This window comes from Chenopodium album, chromosome 16 (assembly GCF_948465745.1).
Source record: "Chenopodium album chromosome 16, dcCheAlbu1.1, whole genome shotgun sequence".
NCBI lineage: Eukaryota > Viridiplantae > Streptophyta > Magnoliopsida > Caryophyllales > Amaranthaceae > Chenopodium > Chenopodium album.
Genome location: NC_137849.1, coordinates 24339216 through 24363372, shown reverse-complemented (window position 1 = coordinate 24363372; position 24157 = coordinate 24339216). Strand labels below are relative to the sequence as shown.

The window sequence follows — 24157 nt, the reverse complement described above, 5'->3', positions numbered from 1 at the left end:
TGAAAGTCAAATGCATTCAGCAAATCTATTTCAGTCAAATGAAAGTCAAACACATTCAAACAAAGCTTTTTGACTCAAATGAAAGTCAAATGCATTCAACATAGTTATTTGAATCAAATGAAAGTCAAACACATTCAAACAAAGATTTTTGACTAAAATAAAAGTCAAATGCATTCAACAAATCTATTTCAATGAAATGAAAGTCAAACACATTCAAACAAAGCTTTTTGAAGCAAATAAAAGTCAAATGCATTCAATAAAGTCATTTCAATCAAATGAAAGTCAATCACATTCAAACAAAGCTTTTTGAAGCAAACGAAAGTCAAATGCATTCAACAAAGCTATTTGAATCAAATGAAAGTCAAACACATTTAAACAATGCTTTTTGAAGTAAATGAAAGTCAAATGCATTCATCAAAACTGTTTGAATCAAATGAAAGTCAAACACATTCGAACAAAGCTTTTTGAAGCAAATGAAAGTCAAATGCATTCAACAAAGCAATTTCAATCAAATGAAAATCAAACACATTAAAACAAAGTTTTTTGAAGTAAATGAAAGTTAAATGCATTTAACAAAGCTATTTGAATCAAATGAAAGTCAAACACATTAAAACAATGCTTTTTGACTCAAATGAAAGTCAAATGCATTCAAAAAAGTTTTTTGAATCAAATGAAAGTCAAACAAATTCAAACAAAGCATTTTGAAGCAAATGAAAGTCAAATGCATTCAACAATGCTATTTGAATCAAATGAAAATCAAACACATTCAAACAAAGATTTTTGACTCAAATGAAAGTCAAATGCATTCAGCAAATCTATTTCAGTCAAATGAAAGTCAAACACATTCAAACAAAGCTTTTTGACTCAAATGAAAGTCAAATGCATTCAACATAGCTATTTGAATCAAATAAAAGTCAAACACATCAAAACAATGGTTTTTGACTCAAATGAAAGTCAAATGCATTCAATAAAGCTATTTGAATCAAATGAAAGTCAAACACATTCAAACAAAGATTTTTGACTCAAATGTAAGTCAAATGCATTCAGCAAATCTATTTCAGTCAAATGAAAGTCAAACACATTCAAACAAATCTTTTTGACTCAAGTGAAAGTCAAATGCATTCAAACAAAGATTTTTGAATCAAATGAAAGTCAAACGCATTCAAACAAAGATTTTTGACTCAAATGAAAGTCAAATTCATTCAACAAATCTATTTCAATCAAATGAAAGTCATACACATACAAACAATGTTTTTTGATGCAATTGAAAGTCAAACACATTCAAACAAAGCGTTTTGATGCAATAGAAAGTCAAATGCATTCAACAAAGCTATTTGAATCAAATGAAAGTCAAACAAATTAAAACAAAGCGTTTTGAAGCAAATGAAAGTCAAATGCATTCAACAATGCTATTTGAATCAAATGAAAATCAAACACATTCAAACAAAGATTTTTGACTCAATTGAAAGTCAAATGCATTCAGCAAATCTATTTCAGTCAAATGAAAGTAAAACACATTCAAACAAAGCTTTTTGACTCAAATGAAAGTCAAATGCATTCAACATAGCTATTTGAATCAAATAAAAGTCAAACACATTAAAACAATGTTTTTTGACTCAAATGAAAGTCAAATGCATTCAGCAAAGCTATTTGAATCAAATGAAAGTCAAACACATTCAAACAAAGATTTTTGACTCAAATGTAAGTCAAATGCATTCAGCAAATCTATTTCAGTCAAATGAAAGTCAAACACATTCAAACAAAGCTTTTTGACTCAAATGAAAGTCAAATGCATTCAACATAGCTATTTGAATCAAATAAAAGTCAAACACATTAAAAAAATGCTTTTTGACTCAAATGAAAGTCAAATGCATTCAACAAAGCTATTTGAATCAAATGAAAGTCAAACACATTCAAAAAAAGATTTTTGACTCAAATGTAAGTCAAATGCATTCAGCAAATTTGTTTCAGTCAAATGAAAGTCAAACACATTCAAACAAAGCTTTTTGACTCAAGTGAAAGTCAAATGCATTCAACAAAGCTTTTTGAATCAAATGAAAGTCAAACGCATTCAAACAAAGATTTTTGACTCAAATGAAAGTCAAATTCATTCAACAAATCTATTTCAATCAAATGAAAGTCATACACATACAAACAAAGCTTTTTGATGCAATTGAAAGTCAAATGCATTCAACAAAGCTATTTGAATCAAATGAAAGTCAAACACATTCAAACAAAGCGTTTTGATGCAATAGAAAGTCAAATGCATTCAACAAAGCTATTTGAATCAAATGAATGTCAAACAAATTAAAACAAAGCGTTTTGAAGCAAATGAAAGTCAAATGCATTCAACAATGCTATTTGAATCAAATGAAAATCAAACACATTCAAACAAAGATTTTTAACTCAAATGTAAGTCAAATGCATTCAGCAAATCTATTTCAGTCAAATGAAAGTCAAACACATTCAAACAAAGCTTTTTGACTCAAATGAAAGTCAAATGCATTCAACAAAGCTATTTGAATCAAATGAAAGTCAAACACATTCAAACAAAGATATTTGACTCAAAAGAAAGTCAAATGCTTTTAGCAAATCTATTTCACTCAAATGAAAGTCAAACACATACAAACAAAGCTTTTTGAAGCAATTAAAAGGCAAATGCATTCAACAAAGCTATTTGAATCAAATGAAAGTCAAACACATTCAAACAAAGATTTTTGACTCAAATGAAAGTCAAATGCATTCAACAAATCTATTTTAGTCAAATGAATGTCAAATGCATTCAGCAAATCCATTTCAGTCAAATGAAAGTCAAACACATTCAAACAAAGCTTGTCAAATGCATTCAACAAAGATTTTTGAATCAAATGAAAGTCAAACGCATTCAAACAATGATTTTTGACTCAAATGAAAGTCAAATTCATTCAACAAATCTATTTCAATCAAATGAAAGTCAAACACATACAATCAAAGCTTTTTGAAGCAAATGAAAGTCAAATGCATTCAACAAAGCCATTTGAATAAAATGAAAGTCAAACACATTCAAACAAAGATTTTTGACTCAAATGAAAGTCAAATGCATTCAACAATTCTATTTCAATCATATGAAAGTCAAACACATTCAAACAAAGATTTTTGACTCAAATGAAAGTCAAATGCATTCAGCAAATCTATTTCAGTCAAATGAAAGTCAAATGCATTCAGCAAATCCATTTCAATCAAATGAAATTCAAACACATTCAAACAAAGCTTGTCAAATGCATTCAACAAAGCTTTTTGAATCAAATGAAAGTCAAACGCATTTAAACAACGATTTTTGACTCAAATGAAAGTCAAATTCATTCAACAAATATGCATTCAACAATGCTATTTGAATCAAATGAAAATCAAACACATTCAAACAAAGATTTTTGACTCAAATGAAAGTCAAATGCATTCAGCAAATCTATTTCAGTCAAATGAATGTCAAACACATTCAAACAAAGCTTTTTGAGAAAATGAAAGTCAATTGCATTCAACAAAGCTATTTGAATCAAATGAAAGTCAAACACATTCAAACAAAGCGTTTTGAAGCAAATGAAAGTCAAATGCATTCAACAATGCTATTTGAATCAAATGAAAATCAAACACATTCAAACAAAGATTTTTGACTCAAATGAAAGTCAAATGCATTCAACAATTCTATTTCAATCAAATGAAAGTCAAACACATTCAAACAAAGCTTTTTGAGAAAATGAAAGTCAATTGCATTCAACAAAGCTATTTGAATCAAATGAAAGTCAAACACATTCAAACAAAGCGTTTTGAAGCAAATGAAAGTCAAATGCATTCAACAATGCTATTTGAATCAAATGAAAATCAAACACATTCAAACAAAGATTTTTGACTCAAAAGAAAGTTAAATGCATTTAGCAAATCTATTTCTGTCAAATGAAAGTCAAACACATTCAAACAAAGCGTTTTGAAGCAAATGAAAGTCAAATGCATTCATCAAAGCTATTTCAATCAAATGAAAGTCAAACAAATTCAAACAAAGCGTTTTGAAGCAAATGAAAGTCAAATGCATTCAACAATGCTATTTGAATCAAATGAAAATCAAACACATTCAAACAAAGATTTTTGACTCAAATGAAAGTCAAATGCATTCAGCAAATCTATTTCAGTCAAATGAAAGTCAAACACATTCAAACAAAGCTTTTTGACTCAAATGAAAGTCAAATGCATTCAACATAGCTATTTGAATCAAATAAAAGTCAAACACATTAAAACAATGTTTTTTGACTCAAATGAAAGTCAAATGCATTCAACAAAGCTATTTGAATCAAATGAAAGTCAAACACATTCAAACAAAGATATTTGACTCAAATGTAAGTCAAATGCATTCAGCAAATCTATTTCAGTCAAATGAAAGTCAAACACATTCAAACAAAGCTTTTTGACTCAAATGAAAGTCAAATGCATTCAACAATGCTATTTGAATCAAATGAAAGTCAAACACATTCAAATCAAGATTTTTGACTCAAAAGAAAGTCAAATGCATTTAGCAAATCTATTTCTTTCAAATGAAAGTCAAACACATTCAAACAATGCTTTTTGAAGCAAATGAAAGTCAAATGCATTCAACAATGCTATTTGAATCAAATGAAAATCAAACACATTCAAACAAAGATTTTTGACTCAAATGAAAGTCAAATGAATTCAGCAAATCTATTTAAGTCAAATGAAAGTCAAACACATTCAAACAAAGCTTTTTGACTCAAATGAAAGTCAAATGCATTCAACATAGCTATTTGAATCAAATAAAAGTCAAACACATTAAAACAATGCTTTTTGACTCAAATGAAAGTCAAATGCATTCAACAAAGCTATTTGAATCAAATGAAAGTCAAACACATTCAAACAAAGATATTTGACTCAAATGTAAGTCAAATGCATTCAGCAAATCAATTTCAGTCAAATGAAAGTCAAACACATTCAAACAAAGCTTTTTGACTCAAATGAAAGTCAAATGCATTCAACAAAGCTATTTGAATCAAATAAAAGTCAAACACATTCAAACAAAGATTTTTGACTCAAAAGAAAGTCAAATGCATTTAGCAAATCTATTTCTTTCAAATGAAAGTCAAACACATTCAAACAATGCTTTTTGAAGCAAATGAAAGTCAAATGCATTCAACAATGCTATTTGAATCAAATGAAAATCAAACACATTCAAACAAAGATTTTTGACTCAAATGAAAGTCAAATGCATTCAGCAAATCTATTTCAGTCAAATGAAAGTCAAACACATTCAAACAAAGCTTTTTGACTCAAATGAAAGTCAAATGCATTCAACATAGCTATTTGAATCAAATAAAAGTCAAACACATTAAAACAATGCTTTTTGACTCAAATGAAAGTCAAATGCATTCAACAAAGATATTTGAATCAAATGAAAGTCAAACACATTTAAACAAAGATATTTGACTCAAATGTAAGTCAAATGCATTCAGCAAATCTATTTCAGTCAAATGAAAGTCAAACACATTCAAACAAACCTTTTTGACTCAAATGAAAGTCAAATGCATTCAACATAGGTATTTGAATCAAATCAAAGTCAAACACATTCGAACAAAGATTTTTGACTAAAATGAAAGTCAAATGCATTCAACAAATCTATTTCAATTAAATGAAAGTTAAACACATACAAACAAAGCTTTTTGAATCAAATGAAAGTCAAACACATTCAAACAAAGATATTTGACTCAAATGTAAGTCAAATGCATTCAGCAAATCTATTTCAGTCAAATGAAAGTCAAACACATTCAAACAAAGCTTTTTGACTCAAATGAAAGTCAAATGCATTCAACAAAGCTATTTGAATCAAATGAAAGTCAAACACATTCAAACAAAGATTTTTGACTCAAAAGAAAGTCAAATGCATTTAGCAAATGTATTTCTTTCAAATGAAAGTCAAACACATTCAAACAATGCTTTTTGAAGCAAATGAAAGTCAAATGCATTCAACAATGCTATTTGAATCAAATGAAAATCAAACACATTCAAACAAAGATTTTTGACTCAAATGAAAGTCAAATGCATTCAGCAAATCTATTTCAGTCAAATGAAAGTCAAACACATTCAAACAAAGCTTTTTGACTCAAATGAAAGTCAAATGCATTCAACATAGCTATTTGAATCAAATAAAAGTCAAACACATTAAAACAATGCTTTTTGACTCAAATGAAAGTCAAATGCATTCAACAAAGCTATTTGAATCAAATGAAAGTCAAACACATTCAAACAAAGATATTTGACTCAAATGTAAGTCAAATGCATTCAGCAAATCTATTTCAGTCAAACGAAAGTCAAACACATTCAAACAAAGCTTTTTGACTCAAATGAAAGTCAAATGCATTCAACATAGCTATTTGAATCAAATGAAAGTCAAACACATTCAAACAATGATTTTTGACTAAAAAAAAAGTCAAATGCATTCAACAAAGCTGTTTGAATCAAATGAAAGTCAAACACATTCGAACAAAGCTTTTTGAAGCAAATGAAAGTCAAATGCATTCAACAAAGCAATTTCAATCAAATGAAAGTCAAACACATTAAAACAAAGTTTTTTGAAGTAAATGAAAGTTAAATGCATTTAACAAAGCTATTTGAATCAAATGAAAGTCAAACACATTAAAACAATGCTTTTTGACTCAAATGAAAGTCAAATGCATTCAAAAAAGTTATTTGAATCAAATGAAAGTCAAACAAATTCAAACAAAGCGTTTTGAAGCAAATGAAAGTCAAATGCATTCAACAATGCTATTTGAATCAAATGAAAATCAAACACATTCAAACAAAGATTTTTGACTCAAATGAAAGTCAAATGCATTCAGCAAATCTATTTCAGTCAAATGAAAGTCAAACACATTCAAACAAACCTTTTTGACTCAAATGAAAGTCAAATGCATTCAACATAGGTATTTGAATCAAATCAAAGTCAAACACATTCGAACAAAGATTTTTGACTAAAATGAAAGTCAAATGCATTCAACAAATCTATTTCAATTAAATGAAAGTTAAACACATACAAACAAAGCTTTTTGAATCAAATGAAAGTCAAACACATTCAAACAAAGATATTTGACTCAAATGTAAGTCAAATGCATTCAGCAAATCTATTTCAGTCAAATGAAAGTCAAACACATTCAAACAAAGCTTTTTGACTCAAATGAAAGTCAAATGCATTCAACAAAGCTATTTGAATCAAATGAAAGTCAAACACATTCAAACAAAGATTTTTGACTCAAAAGAAAGTCAAATGCATTTAGCAAATGTATTTCTTTCAAATGAAAGTCAAACACATTCAAACAATGCTTTTTGAAGCAAATGAAAGTCAAATGCATTCAACAATGCTATTTGAATCAAATGAAAATCAAACACATTCAAACAAAGATTTTTGACTCAAATGAAAGTCAAATGCATTCAGCAAATCTATTTCAGTCAAATGAAAGTCAAACACATTCAAACAAAGCTTTTTGACTCAAATGAAAGTCAAATGCATTCAACATAGCTATTTGAATCAAATAAAAGTCAAACACATTAAAACAAAGCTTTTTGACTCAAATGAAAGTCAAATGCATTCAACAAAGCTATTTGAATCAAATGAAAGTCAAACACATTCAAACAAAGATTTTTGACTCAAAAGAAAGTCAAATGCATTTAGCAAATCTATTTCTTTCAAATGAAAGTCAAACACATTCAAACAATGCTTTTTGAAGCAAATGAAAGTCAAATGCATTCAACAAAGCCATTTGAATCAAATGAAAGTCAAACACATTCAAACAAAGATTTTTGACTCAAATGAAAGTCAAATGCATTCAACAAAGCTTTTTGAATCAAATGAAAGTCAAACGCATTCAAACAAAGATTTATGAAGAAAATGAAAGTCAAATGCATTCAACAAAGCTATTTGAATCAAATGAAAGTCAAACACATTTAAACAAAGCGTTTTGAAGCGAATGAAAGTCAAATGCATCCAACAAAACTATTTGAATCAAATGAAAATCAAACACATTCAAACAAAGATTTTTGACTCAAATGAAAGTCAAATGCATTCAGCAAATCTGTTTCAGTCAAATGAAAGTCAAACACATTCAAACAAAGCTTTTTGACCCAAATGAAAGTCAAATGCATTCAACATAGGTATTTGAATCAAATGAAAGTCAAACACATTCGAACAAAGATTTTTGACTAAAATGAAAGTCAAATGCATTCAACAAATCTATTTCAATTAAATGAAAGTCAAACACATACAAACAAAGCTTTTTGAAGCAAATGAAAGTCAAATGAATTCAACAAAGCTATTTGAATCAAATGAAAGTCAAACACATTCAAACAAAGCTTTTTGACTAAAATGAAAGTCAAATGCATTCAACAAATCTATTTCAATCAAATGAAAGTCAAACACACTAAAACAAATCTTTTTGAAGCAAATGAAAGTCAAATGCATTCAACAAAGCTATTTAGAACAAATGAAAGTCAAACACATTCAAACAAAGCGTTTGAAAGCAAATGAAAGTCAAATGTATTCAACAAATCTATTTGAATAAATTGAAAATCAAAAACATTCAAACAAAGATTTTTGACTCAAATGAAAGTAAAATGCATTCAGCAATTCTATTACAGTCAAATGAAAGTCAAACACATTCAAACAAAGCTTTTTGACTCAAATGAAAGTAAAATGCATTCAACATAGCTATTTGAATCAAATGAAAGTCAAACACATTCGAACAAAGATTTTTGACTAAAATTAAAGTAAAATGTATTCAACAAATCTATTTCAATTAAATGAAAGTCAAACACATTCAAACAAAGCTTTTTGAAGCAAATGAAAGTCAAATGCATTCAACAAAGCTATTTGAATCAAATGAAAGTCAAATGCATTCAACAAAGCTTTTTGAATCAAATGAAAGTCAAACGCATTCAAACAAAGATTTATGAAGAAAATGAAAGTCAAATGCATTCAACAAAGCTATTTGAATCAAATGAATGTCAAACACATTTAAACAAAGCGTTTTGAAGCGAATGAAAGTCAAATGCATCCAACAAAACTATTTGAATCAAATGAAAATCAAACACATTCAAACAAAGATTTTTGACTCAAATGAAAGTCAAATGCATTCAGCAAATCTGTTTCAGTCAAATGAAAGTCAAACACATTCAAACAAAGCTTTTTGACCCAAATGAAAGTCAAATGCATTCAACATAGGTATTTGAATCAAATGAAAGTCAAACACATTCGAACAAGGATTTTTGACTAAAATGAAAGTCAAATGCATTCAACAAATCTATTTCAATTAAATGAAAGTCAAACACATACAAACAAAGCTTTTTGAAGCAAATGAAAGTCAAATGAATTCAACAAAGCTATTTGAATCAAATGAAAGTCAAACACATTCAAACAAAGCTTTTTGACTAAAATGAAAGTCAAATGCATTCAACAAATCTATTTCAATCAAATGAAAGTCAAACACACTAAAACAAATCTTTTTGAAGCAAATGAAAGTCAAATGCATTCAACAAAGCTGTTTAGAACAAATGAAAGTCAAACACATTCAAACAAAGCGTTTGAAAGCAAATGAAAGTCAAATGTATTCAACAAAGCTATTTGAATAAATTGAAAATCAAAAACATTCAAACAAAGATTTTTGACTCAAATGAAAGTAAAATGCATTCAGCAATTCTATTACAGTCAAATGAAAGTCAAACACATTCAAACAAAGCTTTTTGACTCAAATGAAAGTAAAATGCATTCAACATAGCTATTTGAATCAAATGAAAGTCAAACACATTCGAACAAAGATTTTTGACTAAAATTAAAGTAAAATGCATTCAACAAATCTATTTCAATTAAATGAAAGTCAAACACATTCAAACAAAGCTTTTTGAAGCAAATGAAAGTCAAATGCATTCAGCAATTCTATTTCAGTCAAATGAAAGTCAAACACATTCAAACAAAGCTTTTTGACTCAAATGAAAGTCAAATGCATTCAACATAGGTATTTGAATCAAATCAAAGTCAAACACATTCGAACAAAGATTTTTGACTAAAATCAAAGTCAAATGCATTCAACAAATCTATTTCAATTAAATGAAAGTTAAACACATACAAACAAAGCTTTTTGAATCAAATGAAAGTCAAATGAATTCAACAAAGCTATTTGAATCAAATGAAAGTCAAACACATTCAAACAAAGATTTTTGACTCAAATGAAAGTCAAATGCATTCAACAAATCTATTTTAATCAAATGAAAGTCAAACACACTAAAACAAAGCTTTTTGAAGCAAATGAAAGTCAAATGCATTCAACAAAGCTATTTGAATCAAATAAAGTCAACCACATTCAAATAAAGCGTTTTGAAGCAAATGAAAGTCAAATGCATTCAACAAAGCTATTTGAATCAATTGAAAATCAAACACATTCAAACAAAGATTTTTGACTCAAATGAAAGTCAAATGTATTCAGCAATTCTATTTCAGTCAAATGAAAGTCAAACACATTCAAACAAAGCTTTTTGACTCAAATGAAAGTAAAATGCATTCAACATAGCTATTTGAATCAAATGAAAGTCAAACACATTCGAACAAAGATTTTTAACTAAAATGAAAGTCAAATGCATTCAACAAATCTATTTCAATTAAATGAAAGTCAAACACATTCAAACAAAGCTTTTTGAAGCAAATGAAAGTCAAATGCATTCAACAAAGCTATTTAAATCAAATGAAAGTTAAACACATTCAAACAAAGCGTTTTGAAGCAAATGAAAGTCAAATGCATTCAACAAAGCTATTTGAATCAATTGAAAATCAAACACATTCAAACAAAGATTTTTGACTCAAATGAAAGTCAAATGCATTCTGCAATTCTATTTCAGTCAAATGAAAGTCCAACACATTCAGACAAAGCTTTTTGAATCAAATGAAAGTCAAATGCATTCAACATAGGTATTTGAATCAAATGAAAGTCAAACACATTCGAACAAAGATTTTTGACTAAAATGAAAGTCAAATGCATTCAACAAATCTGTCTCAATTGAATGAAAGTCAAACACATTCAAACAAAGCTTTTTGAAGCAAATGAAAGTCAAATGCATTCAACAAAGCTATTTAAATCAAATGAAAGTTAAACACATTCAAACAAAGCGTTTTGAAGCAAATAAAAGTCAAATGCATTCAACAAAGCTATTTGAATCAATTGAAAATCAAACACATTCAAACAAAGATTTTTGACTCAAATGAAAGTCAAATGCATTCAGCAATTCTATTTCAGTCAAATGAAAGTCAAACGCATTCAAACAAAGCTTTTTGACTCAAATGAAAGTCAAATGCATTCAACAAAGCTTTTTGAATCAAATGAAAGTCGTTACGCATTCAAACAAAGATTTTTGACTCAAATGAATGTCAAATGCATTCAACAAATCTATTTCAATTAAATGAAAGTCAAACACATTCAAACAAAGCTTTTTGAAGTAAATGAAAGTCAAATGCATTCTACAAAGCTATTTGAATCAAATGAAAGTCAAACACATTCAAACAAAGCTTTTTGAAGAAAATGAAAGTCACATGCATTCAACAAAGCTATTTGAATCAAATGAAAGTCAAACACATTCAAACAAAGCTTTTTGACTCAAATGAAAGTCAAATGCATTCAAAAAATCTTTTTGAATCAAATGAAATTCAAACGCATTCAAACGAAGATTTTTGACTCAAATGAAAGTCAAATTCATTCAACAAATCTATTTCAATCAAATGAAAGTTAAACACATACAAACAAAGCTTTTTGAAGCAAATAAAAGTCAAATGCATTCAACAAAGCTATTTGAATCAAATGAAAGTCAAACACATTCAAACAAAGATTTTTGTCTCAAATGAAAGTCAAATGCATTCAACAAAATCTATTTCAATCAAATGAAAGTCAAACACACTAAAACAAAGCTTTTTGAATCAAATGAAAGTCAAATGTATTCTACAAAGCTATTTGAATCAAATGAATGTCAAACACATTCAAACAAAGCTTTTTGAAGCAAATGAAAGTCAAATGCATTCAACAAAGCTATTTGAATCAAATGAAAGTCAAACACATTCAAACAAAGATTTTAGACTCAAATGAAAGTCAAATGCATTCAGCAAATCTATTTCAGTCAAATGAAAGTTAAACACATTCAAACGAAGCTTTTTGACTCAAATGAAAGTCAAATGCATTCAACAAATCTTTTTGAATCAAATGAAAGTCAAACGCATTCAAACAAAGATTTTTGACTCAAATGAAAGTCAAATTCATTCAACAAATCTATTTCAATCAAATGAAAGTCAGACACATACAAACAAAGCTTTTTGAAGCAAATGAAAGTCAAATGCATTCAACAAAGCTATTTGAATCAAATGAAAGTCATACACATTCAAACAAAGCTTTTTGAAGTAAATGAAAGTCAAATGCATTCAACAAAGCTATTTGAATCAAATGAAAGTCAAACACATTCATACAAAGCTTTTTTGAAGCAAATGAAAGTCAAATGCATTCAACAATGCTATTTGAATCAAATGAAAATCAAACACATTCAAACAAAGATTTTTGACTCAAATTAAAGTCAAATGCATTCAGCAAATCTACTTCAGTCAAATGAAAGTCAAACACATTCAAACAAAGCTTTTTGACTCAAATGAAAGTCAAATGCATTCAACATAACTATTTGAATCAAATGAAAGTCAAACACATTCAAACAATGCTTTTTGACTCAAAAGAAAGTCAAATGCATTCAACAAAGCTATTTTAATCAAATGAAAGTCAAACTTATACAAACAAAGATTTTAGACTCAAATGAAAGTCAAATGCATTCAGCAAATCTATTTCAGTCAAATGAAAGTTAAACACATTCAAACGAAGCTTTTTGACTCAAATGAAAGTCAAATGCATTCAACAAATCTTTTTGAATCAAATGAAAGTCAAACGCATTCAAACAAAGATTTTTGACTCAAATGAAAGTCAAATTCATTCAACAAATCTATTTCAATCAAATGAAAGTCAAACACATACAAACAAAGCTTTTTGAAGCAAATGAAAGTCAAATGCATTCAACAAAGCTATTTGAATCAAATGAAAGTCAAACACATTCAAACAAAGCTTTTTGAAGTAAATGAAAGTCAAATGCATTCAACAAAGCTATTTGAATCAAATGAAAGTCAAACACATTCATACAAAGCTTTTTTGAAGCAAATGAAAGTCAAATGCATTCAACAATGCTATTTGAATCAAATGAAAATCAAACACATTCAAACAAAGATTTTTGACTCAAATTAAAGTCAAATGCATTCAGCAAATCTACTTCAGTCAAATGAAAGTCAAACACATTCAAACAAAGCTTTTTGACTCAAATGAAAGTCAAATGCATTCAACATAACTATTTGAATCAAATGAAAGTCAAACACATTCAAACAATGCTTTTTGACTCAAATGAAAGTCAAATGCATTCAACAAAGCTATTTTAATCAAATGAAAGTCAAACTTATACAAACAAAGATTTTAGACTCAAATGAAAGTCAAATGCATTCAGCAAATCTATTTCAGTCAAATGAAAGTTAAACACATTCAAACGAAGCTTTTTGACTCAAATGAAAGTCAAATGCATTCAACAAATCTTTTTGAATCAAATGAAAGTCAAACACATACAAACAAAAGCTTTTTGAAGCAAATGAAAGTCAAATGCATTCAACAAAGCTATTTTAATCAAATGAAAGTCAAACACATTCAAACAAAGAATTTTGTCTCAAATGAAAGTCAAATGCATTAAACAAATCTATTTCAATCAAATGAAAGTCAAACACACTAAAACAAAGCTTTTTAAAGCAAATGAAATTCAAATGCATTCAACAAAGCTATTTGAATCAAATGAAAGTCAAATACATTCAAACAAAGATTTTGACTCAAATGAAAGTCAAATGCATTCAATAAAATCTAATTCAATCAAATGAAAGTCAAACACACTAAAACAAAGCTTTTTGAAGAAAATGAAAGTCAAATGCATTCAACATAGCTATTTGAATCAAATGAAAGTCAAACACATACAAACAAAGCTTTTTGAAGCAATTGAAAGTCAAATGCATTCAACAAAGCTATTTGAATCAAATGAAAGTCAAACACATTCAAACAAAGCTTTTTGAAGCAAATGAAAGTCAAATGCATTCAACAAAGCTATTTGAATAAAATGAAAGTCAAACACATTCAAACAAAGATTTTTGACTCAAATGAAAGTCAAATGCATTCAACAAATCTATTTCAATTAAATGAAAGTCAAACACATTCAAACAAAGCTTTTTAAAGCAAATGAAATTCAAATGCATTCAACAAAGCTATTTGAATCAAATGAAAGTCAAATACATTCAAACAAAGATTTTGACTCAAATGAAAGTCAAATGCATTCAATAAAATCTAATTCAATCAAATGAAAGTCAAACACACTAAAACAAAGCTTTTTGAAGAAAATGAAAGTCAAATGCATTCAACATAGCTATTTGAATCAAATGAAAGTCAAACACATTCAAACAATGCTTTTTGACTCAAATGAAAGTCAAATGCATTCAGCAAAGCTATTTGAATCAAATGAAAGTCAAACACATTCAAACAAAGCTTTTTGACTCAAATGAAAGTCAAATGCATTCAACAAAGCTTTTTGAATCAAATGAAAGTCAAACGCATTCAAACAAAGATTTTTGAAGAAAATGAAAGTCAAATGCATTCAACATAGCTATTTGAATCAAATGAAAGTCAAACACATTCAAACAAAGCGTTTTGAAGCTAATGAAAGTCAAATGCATTCAACAAAGCTATTTGAATCAAATGAAAATCAAACACATTCAAACAAAGATTTTTGACTCAAATGAAAGTCAAATGCATTCAGCAAATTGGTTTCAGTCAAATGAAAGTCAAACACATTCAAACAAAGCTTTTTGACTCAAATGAAAGTCAAATGCATTCAACAAAGCTTTTTGAATCAAATGAAAGTCAAACGCATTCAAACAAATCTGTTTCAGTCAAATGAAAGTCAAACACATTCAAACAAAACTTTTTGACTCAAATGAAAGTCAAATGCATTAACAAACCTTTTTGAATCAAATGAAAGTCAAACGCATTCAAACAAAGATTTTTGACTCAAATGAAAGTCAAATGCATTCAACAAATCTATTTCAATTAAATGAAAGTCAAATGAATTCAAACAAAGCTATTTGAATTAAATGATAGTCAAATGAATTCAACAAAGCTATTTGAATTAAATGAAAGTCAAACACATTCAAACAAAGCTTTTTGACTCAAATGAAAGTCAAATGCATTCAACAAATCTATTTCAGTCAAATGAAAATCAAACACATTCAAACAAAGATTTTTGACTCAAATGAAAGTCAAATGCATTCAACAAATCTATTTCAATTAAATGAAAGTCAAACGCATTCAAACAAAGATTTTTTACTCAAATGAAAGTCAAATGCATTCAGCAAATCTATTTCAGTCAAATGAAAGTCAAACACATTCAAACAAAGATTTTTGACTCAAACGAAAGTCAAATGCATTCAACATAGCTATTTGAATCAAATGAAAGTCAAACACATTCAAACAAAGATTTTTGACTAAAATGAAAGTCAAATGCATTCAACAAATCTATTTCAATTAAATGAAAGTAAACACATTCAAACAAAGCTTTTTGAAGCAAATGAAAGTCAAATGCATTCAACAAAGCTATTTGAATCAAATGAAAGTCAAACACATTAAAACAAAGCTTTTTGAAGCAAATGAAAGTCAAATGCATTCAACAAAGCTATTTGAATCAAATGAAAGTCAAACACATTCAAACAATGCTTTTTGAAGTAAATGAAAGTAAAATGTATTTAACAAAGCTGTTTGAATCAAATAAAAGTCAACCACATTCGAACAAAGCTTTTTGAAGCAAATGAAAGTCAAATGCATTCAACAAAGCAATTTCAATCAAATGAAAGTCAAACACATTAAAACAAAGCTTTTTGAAGCAAATGAAAGTCAAATGAATTCAACAAAGCTATTTGAATCCAATGAAAGTCAAATTCATTCAACAAAGCTTTTTGAATCAAATGAAAATCAAACGCATTCAAACAAAGACTTTTTACTCAAATGAAAGTCAAATGTATTCAACAAATCTATTTCAATTAAATGAAAGTTAACGCATTCAAAGAAAGCTTTTTGACTCAAATGAAAGTCAAATGCATTCAACAAAGCAATTTGAATCAAATGAAAGTTAAACACATTCAAACAAAGCTTTTTGAAGAAAATGAATGTCAAATGCATTCAATAAAGCTATTTGAATCAAATGAAAGTCAAACACATTCAAACAAAGCGTTTTGAAGCAAATGAAAGTCAAATGCATTCAACAATGCTATTTGAATCAAATGAAAATCAAACACATTCAAACAAAGATTTTTGACTCAAATGAAAGTCAAATGCATTCAGCAAATCTATTTCAGTCAAATGAAAGTCAAACACATTCAAACAAAGCTTTTTGAAAAAAATGAATGTCAAATGCATTCAATAAAGCTATTTGAATCAAATGAAAGTCAAACACATTCAAACAAAGCGTTTTGAAGCAAATGAAAGTCAAATGCATTCAACAATGCTATTTGAATCAAATGAAAATCAAACACATTCAAACAAAGATTTTTGACTCAAATGAAAGTCAAATGCATTCAGCAAATCTATTTCAGTCAAATGAAAGTCAAACACATTCAAACAAAGGTTTTTGACTCAAATGAAAGTCAAATGCATTCAACAAAGCTTTTTGAATCAAATGAAATTGAAACGCATTCAAACAAATCTGTTACAGTCAAATGAAAGCCAAACACATTCAAACAAAGCATTTTGACTCAAATGAAAGTCAAATGCATTCAACAAAGCTTTTTGAATCAAATGAAAGTCAAACGCATTCAAACAAAGATTTTTGACTCAAATGAGAGTCAAATGCATTCAAAAAATCTATTTCAATTAAATGAAAGTTAAACACATTCAAACAAAGCTTTTTGAAGCAAGTGAAAGTCAAACACATACAAACAAAGATTTTTGACTCAAATGAAAGTCAAATGCATTCAGCCAATCTATTTCAGTCAAATGAAAGTCAAACACATACAAACAAAGATTTTTGAATCAAATGAAAGTAAACACATTCAAACAAAGATTTTTGAATCAAATGAAAGTCAAACACATTCAAACAAAGCTTTTTGACTCAAATGAAAGTCAAATGCATTCAACAAATCTTTTTGAATCAAATGAAAGTCAAACACATTCAAACAAAGATTTTTTACTCAAATGAAAGTCAAATTCATTCAACAAATCTATTTCAATCAAATGAAAGTCAAACACATACAAACAAAGCCTTTTGAAGCAAATGTAAGTCAAATGCTTTCGACAAAGCTATTTGAATCAAATGAAAGTCAAACACATTTAAACAAAGATTTTTGACTCAAATGAAAGTCAAATGCATTGAACAAATCTATTTCATTCAAAGGAAAGTCAAACACACTAAAACAAAGCTTTTTGAAGCAAATGAAAGTCAAATGCATTCAACAAAGCTATTTGAATCAAATAAAACTCAACCACATTCAAACAAAGCGTTTTGAAGCAAATGAATGTCAAATGCATTCAACAAAGCTATTTGAATCAATTGAAAATTAAACACATTCAAACAAAGATTTTTGACTCAAATGAAAGTTAAATGCATTCAGCAATTCTATTTCAGTCAAATGAAAGTAAAACACATTCAAACAAAGATTTTTGACTCAAATGAAAGTCAAATGCATTCAACATAGCTATTTGAATCAAAAGAAAGTCAAACACATTCGAACAAAGCTTTTTGAAGCAAATGAAAGAAAAATGCATTCAACAAAGCAATTTCAATCAAATGAAAGTCAAAAACATTCAAACAAAGATTTTGACTCAAACGAAAGTCAAATGCATTCAGCAAATCTATTTCAGTCAAATGAAAGTCAAACACATTCAAACAAAGATTTTTGACTCAAATGAAAGACAAATGCATTCAACAAAATCTATTTCAGTCAAATGAAAGTCAAACACATTCAAACAAAGCTTTTTTACTCAAATGAAAGTCAAATGCATTCAACAAATCTATTTCAATTAAATGAAAGTCAAACACATTCAAACAAAGCTTTTTGAAGCAAATGAAAGTGAAATGCATTCAACAGAGCTATTTGAATCAAATGAAAGTCAAACACATTCAAACAAAGCTTTTTGAAGAAAATGAATGTCAAATGCATTCAATAAAGCTATTTGAATCAAATGAAAGTCAAACACATTCAAACAAAGCGTTTTGAAGCAAATGAAAGTCAAATGCATTCAACGATGCTATTTGAATCAAATGAAAATTAAACACATTTAAACAAAGATTTTTGACTCAAATGAAAGTCAAATGCATTCAGCTAATCTATTTCAGTCAAATGAAAGTCAAACACATTCAAACAAAGATTTTTGACTCAAATGGAAGTCAAATGCATTCAACATAGCTATTTGAATCAAATGAAAGTCAAACGCATTAAAACAAAGCTTTTTGAAGCAAATGAAAGTCAAATGCATTCAACAAAGCTATTTGAATCAAATGAAAGTCAAACACATTAAAACAATGCTTTTTGAAGTAAATGAAAGTCAAATGCATTCAACAAAGCTATTTCAATTAAATGAAAGTCAAACACATTCAATCAAAGCTTTTTGAAGCAAATGAAATTCAAATGCATTCAACAAAGCTATTTGAATCAAATGAAAGTCAAACACATTAAAACAAAGCTTTTTGAAGCAAATGAAAGTCAAATGCATTCAACAAAGCTATTTCAATTAAATGAAAGTCAAACACATTCAAACAATGCTTTTTGAAGTAAATGAAAGTCAAATGCATTCAACAAAGCTGTTTAAATCAAATAAAAGTCAACCACATTCGAACAAAGCGTTTTGAAGCAAATGAAAGTCAAATGCATTCAACAAAGCAATTTCAATCAAATGAAAGTCAAACACATTAAAACAAAGCTTTTTGAAGCAAATGAAAGTCAAATGCATTCAACAAAGCTATTAGAATCAAATGAAAGTCAAACACATTAAAACAATCCTTTTTGACACAAATGAAAGTCAAATGCATTTAACAAAGCTATTTGAATCAAATGAAAGTAAAAAACAATCAAACAAATATTTTTGACTCAAATGAAAGTCAAATGCATTCAGCAAATATATTTCAGTCAAATGAAAGTCAAATACATTCAAACAAAGCTTTTTGACTCAAATGAAAGTCAAATGCATTCAACAAAGCTATTTGAATCAAATGAAAGTCAAACACATTCAAACAAAGATTTTAGACTCAAATGAAAGTCAAATGCATTCAGCAAATCTATTTCAGTCAAATGAAAGTTAAACATATTCAAGCAAAGCTTTTGACTCAAATGAAAGTCAAATGCATTCAACATAGCTATTTGAATCAAATGAAAGTCAAACACATTCAAACAATGATATTTGACTAAAATGAAGGTGAAATGCATTCAACAAATCTATTTCAATTCAATGAAAGTCAAACCCATTCAAACAAAGCTTTTTGAAGAAAACGAAAGTCAAATGCATTCAACAAAGCTATTTAAATCAAATGAAAGTCAAACACATTCAAACAAAGATTTTTGACTCAAATGAAAGTCAAATGCATTCAGCAAATCTATTTCAGTCAAATGAAAGTCAAACTCATTCAAACAAAGCTATTTGACTCAAATGAAAGTCAAATGCATTCAAAAATGCTTTTTGAATCAAATGAAAGTCAAACACATTCAAACAAAGATTTTTGACTCAAATGAAAGTCAAATGCATTCAACAAATCTATTTCAATTAAATGAAAGTCAAACACATTAAAACAAAACTTTTTGAAGCAAATGAAAGTCAAATGCATTCAACAAAGCTATTAGAATCAAATGAAAGTCAAACACATTAAAACAATGCTTTTTGACTCAAATGAGAGTCAAATGCATTCAACAAAACTATTTGAATCAAATGAAAGTCAAAAACAATCAAACAAATATTTTTGACTCAAATGAAAGTCATATGCTTTCAGCAAATCTATTTCAGTCAAATGAAAGTCAAACCCATTCACACAAAGCTTTTTGACTCAAATGAAAGTCAAATGCATTCAACAAAGCTTTTTGAATCAAATGAAAGTCAAACGCATTCAAACAAAGATTTTTGACTTAAATGAAAGTCAAATTCATTCAACAAATCTATTTCAATGAAATGAAAGTCAAACACATTAAAACAAGGCTTTTTGAAGCAAATGAAAGTCAAATGCATTCAAAAAAGCTATTTGAATCAAATGAAAGTCAAACACATTCAAACAAAGATTTTTGACTCAAATGAAAGTCAAATGTATTCAACAAAGCTATTTGAATCAAATGAATGTCAAACACATTCAAACAAAGCTTTTTGAAGCAAATGAAAGTCAAATGCATTCAACAAAGCTATTTGAATCAAATGAAAGTCAAACACATTAAAACAATGCTTTTTGTCTCAAATGAAAGTCAAATGCATTCAACAAAACTATTTGAATCAAATGAAAGTCAAAAACAATCAAACAAATATTTTTGACTCAAATGAAAGTCATATGCATTCAGCAAATCTATTTCGGTCAAATGAAAGTCAAACACATTAAAACAAAGCTTTTTAAAGCAAATGAAAGTCAAATGAATTCAACAAAGCTATTTGAATCAAATGAAAGTCAAACACATTAAAACAATGCTTTTTGACTCAAATGAAAGTCAAATGCATTCAACAAAGCTATTTGAATCAAATGAAAGTCAAACACATTCAAACAAAGATTTTTGACTCAAATGAAAGTCAAATGCATTCAACAAAGCTCTTTGAATCAAATGAAAGTCAAACACATTCAAACAAAGCTTTTTGAAGCAAATGAAAGTCAAATGCATTCTACAAAGCTGTTTGACTCAAATGAAAGTGAAATGCATTTAACAAAGCTATTTGAATCAGATGAAAGTCAAACACATTCAAACAAAGCTTTTTGAATCAAATGAAAGTAAAACTCATACAAACAAAGCTTTTTGAAGCAAATGAAAGTCAAATGCATTCAACAAAGCTATTTGAATGAAATGAAAGTCAAACACATTCAAACAATGCTTTTTGAAGTAAATGAAAGTCAAATGCATTCAACAAAGCTGTTTGAATCAAATGAAAGTCAAACACATTCGAACAAAGGTTTTTGAAGCAAATGAAAGTCAAATGCTTTCAACAAAGCAATTTCAATCAAATGAAAGTCAAACACACACTACTACATAAACGAGCTAATGCAACCCCAAATAACCGTTGCCATAGGGCAAAAAACCGTTGATTTAGACCTATTGTAACGGTTCATAAACCGTTGCTGTTGCGGCCATTGCACTAGATATAATGTGACGGTTATTTAAGCTAATGCAACAGTCTTAGAACATCCACCTTTGACCGTTGCATTAGGGTCTAATGCAATGGTTAATATGATCTAATGCAACAGTGCTTGCAATACTCCAGGACCCGTTGCATTATATCTAAAACAACACTTGTATGTTCCTAATGCAACATTCCTTGGCCTTTACTTGAACCGTTGCAGTAGGTTTACCAATCATTGTCATGTACTAATGCAACGGTTTAATTATATAGGAATAATAAATAATGGTGAAAAAAAATTAATATTAATCTTCCCTATTTATATTTAATTAAAATTATTATATACATATAAAATAATAAATAATAATGAAAATTAATATTAACAACCATAAAATCATCAATCTCGATCTTATATATATATATATATATATATATATATATATATATATATATATATATATATATATATATATATATATATATATATATATATATATATATATATATATATATATATATATATATATATATATATATATATATATATTAGTCGCCCAATTGTTTGGCAAAATACAAAATGATGAAGTACTTTGTTGTACTTGTCAACTGGCTAGCCCAAAAGATAAAAGCATGTCACAATTTACATTAGTTAGATCGCAAAAACATTTACCAAAACAGATGTTTGATTTGTGATCACAATTACATTTACGGCCACAAAAGCTGTCACTACACATATGACAATTTATACATGATCTTCGACCACCAAAATGTTATAATTCATGCATCCTTCTCTAATCCAAATTTTCTTCAACAATCTGCAAATTCAAAATGCATAATTTAAACAGTTATAAGTATGGAATACAAAATTCATAATAGTAAGCAACTAAGATATTTGGTATCTACATACATAATATTAAGGTTTAGTTCTCAATTGATAAAAAAAAAGGAACAATAGAACAACAATTTCCATAAAAAAAAATTATATGACAAAAAGCTGACGAATTGAGCACAAAAAATACATAACACTGCAAATTGTTGCTTAGCAATTACATTAAACAAAATAAAGTTAGATTATATATAGAAAGTGTTCATCAAAATGCATACACTCACTCCTCAATTAACTCTACTGCTATTTCACCCAACATTCCATGAATCAAATCACTTGCCCTGTAATAAGTTTTTTTTCCCTTATTTCTCTCTTATCCTAACAAACACATAGCCTTAACATTAATGGAAAAAGTTTCTAAGCAATATAAAAATAGTATGATAAATTATCTAAAGAACAAGTATAAGAGTATAGTACTCTGCAATTTTAAATACAGCCACATATATGTACATTACCTGATTAGAAGGTTCTGTTCCAGGAGAAGACTGCTCACCAGCGGCCTCATTCACTTGTAATGTGTCGTTAGTTGCATTTCTTGGAATAGGCGACTCAGTAGTTGAGATTTCAGGAACTACAAGATGTATTCCAGGATTAGCCTCTTGGAGCTATTCGAGCAATGTTGCATGAATGCTCTGTAGAAACTCTTGAGGAATTTTGTACTTAGATTTAGATCCTTTTTTCTTCTTCAAATCAGTCATGGTCACACCTTTTCCATAGAGGCGTACACGACCATTATGCTCTGGTTTTTTAATCACTTGATAGTATGGATCAATAGTGTTAGGGCCATGTTCATGTTCTTGAGATTCCAGAGCTTCGATTTGTTCCTGTATACGTGAATAATTAGAGGTTATGTATGTATAGCTTGGGTTTTCACATAAAAAATATTAAACAATTGGTATAGTAGTTTAAACTCACTATATTATTCTTCGTTTTCCCAAAGCTGGTTTTGTATGTCTTATTAAGATTCCTTTTCCTTGATTCTTTGTACACCTTTGCTTGGGAGTGTTCTTTTTTGTTAGGGTCCTCTTGTTTCTATAAAAAGAGTTTATAAGATAGCTGCTTATAAGCTAAATGAATTTGTAAATGACTAGCTAAAAAAACATATTTAGTTGAAAATTAAAGATTTGTACAAATATATATTACCAGCTTATGACGTAACCTGGCATATGATTTTGGACCCATAGTATGGATGTCTTCTGCCTTTTGACGATTCTTTTTGTTGGTCTGACTTTCTTCCTATAAAAAAAAATTAACTTAATGTATATAATGCATCTAGAATTTTTTATTCAAAACACACATAAATGTGCAGCTTTTCTTGGTTCTAAAATAGATAAGTTAAACACTAAGTACCTCAGTTGTTGTCAAATGCCAATACTTCAACAGATCTTCAAAATGAGTTTTTGGCATTGTCTTTGGACGTTCTATCATTCTTTGTTCATCAGTATCAAATGCATAAAAATGCTTCTTTTTTGTCCTACACTTGTGCATACGCCAAGCATAATTGACAGTTTCCATTACCCATTTTCTTCCTTCTTCGGGAACCAAATATTTCTCCTACACAAAAAAAGCATTTATATATATTTATATACTTGTACAAACTAATAATAATAATTAATTAAAGGATAATAAAATGACCTCAAAAAAATTAAAGGATCGGATAAGAATGAAATACTTTATTGATTGACAAACCTGGACATAATCCCATATTTTGTTATGTGTGGGAAGGCTTGGCCATTCAACATAATTAAGTGGGGCTAGTTCAGAATTTCTAGCAATAGTTCCCAAAAATTGAGTAAATTCATCGACT

At 28.1% G+C, this 24157-nt stretch overlaps 1 protein-coding gene across 1 annotated transcript; it reads right to left on the bottom strand.

Moving 5' to 3' along the window:
* Positions 1–22255: 22255 nt before the first annotated feature.
* LOC145584000 (uncharacterized) lies at positions 22256–23928 on the bottom strand. The gene is made up of 5 exons (XM_081640944.1): positions 23701–23928; positions 23494–23586; positions 23076–23174; positions 22806–22955; positions 22256–22279 (listed from the first exon to the last, which is right to left on the bottom strand). Exons 1-5 carry the CDS (start codon positions 23863–23865, stop codon positions 22256–22258), a joined length of 531 nt encoding a protein of 176 aa, XP_081497070.1. The 5' UTR covers positions 23866–23928.
* Positions 23929–24157: the final 229 nt, after the last annotated feature.

What these genes read in the sequence shown, in the direction of transcription:
- LOC145584000 (XM_081640944.1), bottom strand. Translation starts at nt 23,865, where the DNA reads ATGGAAACTGTCAATTATGCTTGGCGTATGCACAAGTGTAGGACAAAA. An exon ending in CCAGGTTACGTCATAAGCTG is followed by an intron (nt 23,175 to 23,493) that starts GTAATATATATT and finishes TCACGTATACAG; the next exon opens with GAACAAATCGAAGCTCTGGA. An exon ending in GAACAGAACCTTCTAATCAG is followed by an intron (nt 22,280 to 22,805) that starts GTAATGTACATA and finishes TTGAATTTGCAG; the next exon opens with ATTGTTGAAGAAAATTTGGA.